Source organism: Hippocampus zosterae, chromosome 15 (assembly GCF_025434085.1).
Source record: "Hippocampus zosterae strain Florida chromosome 15, ASM2543408v3, whole genome shotgun sequence".
NCBI lineage: Eukaryota > Metazoa > Chordata > Actinopteri > Syngnathiformes > Syngnathidae > Hippocampus > Hippocampus zosterae.
The window spans coordinates 6498444-6505484 of NC_067465.1; the positions used below are offsets into that span (position 1 = coordinate 6498444).

The 7041-nt window shown below is 42.7% G+C and overlaps 2 protein-coding genes across 4 annotated transcripts; both read left to right on the forward strand.

The window, feature by feature from the left end:
- The first annotated feature begins 48 nt into the window (after positions 1-48).
- Positions 49-6997, forward strand: LOC127616973 (C-C chemokine receptor type 5-like). Of its 3 annotated transcripts, none has more exons than XM_052088829.1 (3): positions 49-195; positions 1366-2459; positions 6731-6997. In XM_052088829.1, the coding sequence occupies exons 1-2, from the start codon at positions 180-182 to the stop codon at positions 2457-2459; spliced, it is 1110 nt and encodes a 369-aa protein (XP_051944789.1). In that variant the 5' UTR covers positions 49-179; the 3' UTR covers positions 6731-6997. The 3 variants fall into 3 exon arrangements, with proteins under 3 accessions (XP_051944789.1, XP_051944790.1, XP_051944788.1); XM_052088830.1 differs by lacking the exon at positions 6731-6997 and having other exon boundaries at positions 1366-1722; positions 1810-2904; XM_052088828.1 differs by lacking the exon at positions 6731-6997 and having other exon boundaries at positions 1366-2904.
- On the forward strand, positions 4209-6757 carry LOC127616975 (C-C chemokine receptor type 3-like). Its single transcript, XM_052088831.1, has 2 exons — positions 4209-4473; positions 5640-6757. The coding sequence occupies exons 1-2, from the start codon at positions 4458-4460 to the stop codon at positions 6728-6730; spliced, it is 1107 nt and encodes a 368-aa protein (XP_051944791.1). The 5' UTR covers positions 4209-4457; the 3' UTR covers positions 6731-6757.
- Positions 6998-7041: the final 44 nt, after the last annotated feature.

Consider the following 7041-nt stretch of genomic DNA (forward strand, 5'->3'; position numbering starts at 1 on the left):
AATCCTGATTTGGCTACATTGTTGCGTGACGTTGCACTGCACATATGTACAGCCCAGGCGCTTGTATGTTGCGTCTGTGCGCACGTCCCTTGTGAGTGCCTGCCTCCCTACGTGCAAAGTCTCCATCGACAGTCAGACGCTCAAGTGCTTCTCTGTTCTTTCGCTCCTGTAAACCTTCCATGGAAAGCAGCATCGGTAAGTAAAGGAGTATGTGTGAATTTTCCTGAATGGTCAGTCTAGGTTACTATTATTATTATTTTTGAACTGGTAATTGGGTGGAAAATCAACTGCCGTCTTTATATGACATGGAATCCTAATCGTGAATCAAATGTGAGTGGCCCAATTCAAACGTAATACTCTTTTCAATTGCATCGAGTGTTTTGGGTTGTGTCTCCGTTTAGAAATCTTATCATCGGCTACGTTTTCCTTAATGATCTCTTTGGAGAATCAATACTACCGACATTGAGCAACATCTGCTGTGGGAAAGCGGCAAGTCAGCATCGTTTACATCAAATGTTTCTTATTGACTGGAGGATATTTCCTCATGATAAATATCAGAAAAATGACCAAACTTGCAGAACGGTTCCATCGAGAACGCAACAGTTAGTATGTGACAAATTGAACGGAAGACAACCCCAGAAGCAACAGAAAAACGGTGACTAAAGAAACAGCGTTTTTATTTTTTCTTTTCGGATCATCAGAAGCTTCAAGGAGTTCAGTTTGATGATGTCTGCGGAGGACTGACCATCACAACAATGAGATACAAATACCATATGAGCATAAATCACAAAAACAACTCGGCTTGATTATGTTCCACCGCAGCAAACGGATCAAATAAAACAATTTGGCAGTCAGACGCATGGCGTTTTGATTAGGATGTTTCGATCACTACATCCACAACGAGGGCATGAAATGCATTCAAAACAAATCGTTGTCAGTTGTGTGATACGTGTGATTACGATTTGATTCTCACTTTGGGGAACAATCGTATTGCACAGCAGATGGGAGAGTTAGTACATCTTTTACTGCGACACTCAGCAGTTTCGGTTCGCACTTTTGGGTGAGTAATAGGATAGACGTAAGAGGCGCTGCTCATAACAAGATGGGTGGTTTTAGAAATCAAGACCAACACTGAAATATTGAGAATGATTCATAATCTAAGGAGAATATGCATGTCGAAATTTGGAGTCTTGGTTTCAGTTCCATATTTGAAATTGCCGTCGAACACTTTTATGCATGAGCTGGCCAGGCAAGTCACGTCCGTTCAATTCTATCAGGCACAGGGATGAAAAAGTGCACAGTCGCATATTTCTTCCAGCGGTGGATGATCAACTAACAGACTCTGCAAATATCTCTGTACCTCAGGACAATCGCCCACCATGGACTCGATGGAAGACCAATATGCCATCCTCTTGGAACTTCTCAAAATGAATGAGACATACGACCCAAGCTACGTGGTCAGCGATACTGTCAAACTCTGCACCAAGGTGAATGTCAATGATTTTGGCTCAAAATTCAACCCACCTTTCTGCTTTGTCAATTTCCTCCTGAGTTACCTTGGTAACGGCCTCGTCCTGTACATCATTTACAAGTACGAGAAGCTCAACACGGTGACAAACATTTTCTTGCTCAATCTGGTCCTCTCCAACATCCTCTTTGCCACCAGTCTCCCGTTTTGGGCAACGTATCACCTGTCTCAGTGGATTTTTGGGAACATTTTGTGTAAGTTGGTCAGCAGCGCCTACTTCATCGGTTTCTACAGCTCCATCCTTTTCCTCACGCTCATGACCTTCGACCGATACTTGGCAGTGGTGCACGCGGTGGCAGCTGCAAAGAGCAGAAAGAGGAGCTACGCTATCATTTCCTCCGTGGTGGTTTGGTGCGTCAGCATCATCGCCAGTATGAAAGAGCTGGTTTTCCAGAATGTCTGGACGAGTCCCTTCGATGAGCTGGTGTGTGAGGAGTCGGGATACTCTGAAGCCACCATGGCATTCTGGCGTCTGGTCACTTACTATCAACAGTTTCTGGTCTTCTTCCTCCTGCCTCTGCTCATGGTGATCTACTGCTACGTCTGCATAACCGTCCGTGTGCTGTCCACTCGCATGAAGGAGAAATGTCGCGCCGTCAAGCTCATATTCATCATCATCTTTACCTTCTTTGTCTGTTGGACCCCCTACAACGTGGTCATCCTCCTCAAAGCCATACAGAGCTCCAGTCCCAATGTGGAGTGCGCCGAGTCAGACAAGCTGGACTATGCGATGTTTGTGACCCGCAATGTGGCCTACCTCTACTGTTGCATCAGCCCAGTGTTTTACACGTTTGTGGGTAAAAAGTTCCAGAGCCACTTTAAGAGGCTGCTCGCTAAGAAAATCCCATGTCTGAGGAGACACATTAGTCTCAGCAGCCAGAGCACGCGGACCACATCGCAGAAGACGCCGCATTCTGATTACGAGTACTAGGTGACTCACACAAGTGGATGCCGGAAAAGAAAAATGTGAAAATTGCTTTTGTAGGTTCTCAAATAGCGTGCTTCATTTGATGTTTGCTTTCAAAATGGTTTCTGTCTGCCTTTTCTACTTTTTATTGTATTGTTATGCTTTTATTTGAAGTAACTTTGGCTTGCTTACGAGTGATCGACACTCTTTTGATTGCCACTTGTTGGAAGCTGAGAATAGGAACATCAGGTATGTTATCAATTTGACCATCTGCTTAGAGATGTAGACGAAGAAGATGGCTCAAAAGTTGACAGCGCATCAAGAAACTTTGGCTACAGTGGACAAGACACACGGCGATGAGAAAGTGGCCGGCATAGAAAACTGTGATATCGACACACTTCAAACATCTCTCGCCACCTGTGTATTGAAGATGAGCAGAAATAAAAGTGTTTTGCTTTATAACCCAAAATGGTCGAGGTGACATCTTTGCTTCCCAATAAAGTGGTAATATTTTTTAGATCTGGGATTAAAAACTATGCTTTTCCCCATACCTATGATTTTTTTTTCTTTCAGAGCAGTTTTAAGATGTTGTTCTTGGACTGTAGGCTCTTTTAGTAATCTTCAAACACGTTTTATTTCTTTAATTTGCTGTTAAATGTCTTGAGCTCTTTTGTTTGTACTGCTTTGAAATGTACTTTTGATTATGTGAAGCACATTGTTATCTTGTGTCTGCTGCCCAAATACTCAAAGGGAATGCAAGGCAGTTTTATTTCTGGAGCACATTTATACAAAGGCAATTCGATGCGCTTCACACAGGCAAAGACACGCCACCTATAAGCGTTTACAAATACAACATTCAAAAGCAAAGCAGAAAAAAAACTAAAGTAGCTCACAAAAATTACTAGAATAAATGTTGACAACTTTTCAAGACGGCAAATATTAAAAACAGAACAGCAAAGAAATAAAAGTGGGTTTCTAAAATATCTAAAACGAAAAAAGGACCTGAGTCAAAGTTATGAGGCGGGGCAACGTTTTTAACCGGGATTTAGAAGCGTTTACGCTCAGCTGACTTCACTTCCGTTCCCATTTTATTCAATTTGTGTGCAGCATAACGGCGGAATGCAGATTCACCAGGTTACAAAAACATGGTAATGACGACATCTAGTCGCCATAAAAAATAATTCGATTTTGTAACGTACATAGAAAAGTGGCATTTAAATTTAACTTAAATTCCACAACCTCAGCATGGAGAAACAATTGTTACAACTTTAGGTGACTACAATATGTAAATGTAACAGTGCCGTTGCGCGCGTATAAGTGCCGCGCGTCAATGTTGCTAAAGCTAGCGGGCTAATGCGGCTAATTGATCCACGACCGTACGGACTGTTATAAGTGCAGGTACGAACAAAGATCACGTCCTTACTTTTTTGCCATTAGCTGAGTGCTGAGAATAATATCAATTATGTAAGCAATAACGACTTATCGGGCTGCGAAGCTCTCATTTAGCTGGTTGGGTTGGTCTGCTGCGACAGCGCTGAAAACAGGAATTGTAACAACGCGACTTCTTATTTTATAATACACATTTGAGATTATATACATTTGGAATATTGGATAGTACATATTATGTTGGAATGAAAGTACCCCTTTGAACCTCCCAAAAACCGAGGGTCTTCTAAACATTGTGAAACATTTTCGTTGTTTTTTTTCTTCCACTGGACCACTGTGCAATACTCGCCTTGGATTTTGGATCTCCCCCCCCCCCCCCCCTCCAAAAAAAGGTGCGTATTATTCACATGATATTACTAGATATGTTGTCTGTTGCGTTACATTTCAGACAAGTCCGTAGTTTGCTTTATTTATTTTCAAAGAAATGTTAACTGGTCAGGCACCGATGTGCACACGCACACACATTACGTGTATGCTCACGTTCCCCTGTGAGTGCTGGCCTCCCGACTTTCAAAGTCTGGATCTGCAATCGTCGACTCAAGTGCTTCTCCGTGGTCTCCGACGTGTGCGCCTCCCATGGAGAACGAAACTGGTAAGTAAATGAGAGTGACTTTTGTCATGAATTCATTCATCGTTTTTTTTTAAATTAAATTGTAAATTGGGCATCCAATGAGCTTTCTTTATACCAGTAGGAATGACGGTCGTGATACAAATGTCAGTAAGCCTGCTCAAGGCTTAAGTAGACAAACTCGAGTTTTTTAATTAGAACATATTTTGCGTTGTCTGTCTATTATCATCGGTTATAATTTCCTCAATGCTGCTGTGTGCATAACTCCGCGGAGGACACGATAAGTAGTAACACTGACATTGTACAAATGGCAAAACCCAAACTTCTTATAAATAATGTGCCTTATTGACTGCCTATTTCCTCATAATAAATCACACTTACTGCTTTTTCATTCATGAAGAAAAAAGTTCGCACTCTTACTACTGGATATGTGTGACTGATAACAGATTTAATCGGAAGACAAACCCAAGTGATGATCGACTGAATATTGCCATGATTCGGCCTATTGTTGCCTTTGTAGGAAACATCGTCCAAATGATTTGATACAAACGTGGTCTAAAATGTGACAATGCGTATTGTTTTTTTGATTGACCTTCAGATTACCTGTTTGTATAAATAATTTGAATTTGGTGCCTTTAGGTTTGCGCAAACAGATGCACTGCAATGGTGAGCTTGAAGGTTGGCTGTTGCTCTCCTGGAAATGACAATAGCCCAGGCATTGCTTTTCACCATTATTGTTAAAACTCCTGAACAAGTCAACAGTGATATCACACAGCTGACGGGAGAGTCAGAACGTTTTCCTGTCAGAGTCAGCAGTTTCTGTTCTCCCTTTTGAGTGAGTAACGGGAATGTAAACGTAATACACTCTTCTCATAACATGCTGGATGGTTTCGAAATCTGGATCAACGCTGAAATATTCGGAATGATTTCTCATCTGAGAAGTACGTGTAGAATACTGTTAGTTTGTTTGTTCCTTTATGAATTCGCATGGGTAATTTGACATTGAGCTGAACTGCGTGCAGCAGTTTGATACATTTTATGGTTTTGTATGTAAAGTTGCCACGGTTTTTCAGGTAATGTGATGAGAATACATTTTGTGTTACATTCATGTTGCATACATTCATGTGGATGTGTTTCTTCAAAAGGTGGGTGATAAACTAATATAATTTGCAAATATCACTGTGCCTCAGGACAATCACTAACTGCGTACATGGTTGAAGACGCCTCTTCTGACCCCTGGGACATTTTCGGGGCCGTGACATACGGCCCGAGCGACGTGGTCAACGATCGTGTCAACCTCTGCACCAAGGTGAATGTCAATGATTTTGGCTCAAAATTCAACCCACCTTTCTGCTTTGTCAATTTCCTCCTGAGCTACTTTGGTAACGGCCTCGTCCTGTACATCATTTACAAGTACGAGAAGCTCAACACGGCGACAAACATTTTCTTGCTCAATCTGGTCCTCTCCAACATCCTCTTTGCCACTAGTTTCCCATTTTGGGCAACGTATCACCTGTCTCAGTGGATTTTTGGGAACGTTTTGTGTAAGTTGGTCAGCAGCGCCTACTTCATCGGTTTCTACAGCTCCATCCTTTTCCTCACGCTCATGACCTTCGACCGATACTTGGCAGTGGTGCACGCGGTGGCAGTTGCAAAGAGCAGAAAGAGGAGCTACGCTATCATTTCCTCCGTGGTGGTTTGGTGCGTCAGCATCATCGCCAGTATGAAAGAGCTGGTTTTCCAGAATGTCTGGACGAGTCCCTTCGATGAGCTGGTGTGTGAGGAGTCGGGATTCTCTGAAGCCACCATGGCATTCTGGCGTCTGGTCACTTACTATCAACAGTTTCTGGTCTTCTTCCTCCTGCCTCTGCTCATGGTGATCTACTGCTACGTCTGCATCACCGTCCGCGTGCTGTCCACTCGCATGAAGGAGAAATGTCGCGCCGTCAAGCTCATATTCATCATCATCTTTACCTTCTTTGTCTGTTGGACCCCCTACAACGTGGTCATCCTCCTCAAAGCCATACAGAGCTCCGGTCCCGATGTGGAGTGCGCCGAGTCAGACAAGCTGGACTATGCGATGTTTGTGACCCGCAATGTGGCCTACCTCTACTGTTGCATCAGCCCAGTGTTTTACACGTTTGTGGGTAAAAAGTTCCAAAGCCACTTTAAGAGGCTGCTCGCAAAGAAAATCCCATGTCTGAGGAGACACATTAGTCTCAGCAGCCAGAGCACGCGGACCACATCGCAGAAGACGCCGCATTCTGATTACGAGTACTAGGTGAACCCAGACAGGTGCGTGCCGTAAGTAGAAATGTGATGGCAACAAGGATAAGCATTGATTGTTTTTTTTCTGTCGTGTACACCGTTTTTAATCATTACTTGGCCTCTGACAAAATAGGAATGTATATCGTGGACTTTCAATGCACATGTTAGTCACTCTGAAATGTTGTGTGGATCATAGATTATGTTCATTCAGTTGCTCGTTTGCGTTAATATGCAATAACATTGCATATTAATGCTGAGACAATTAAAGCATCACTGGGAACATGTTTTTTTATTCGTTATGTTTTTGCTGTACTTTCTGGGTAT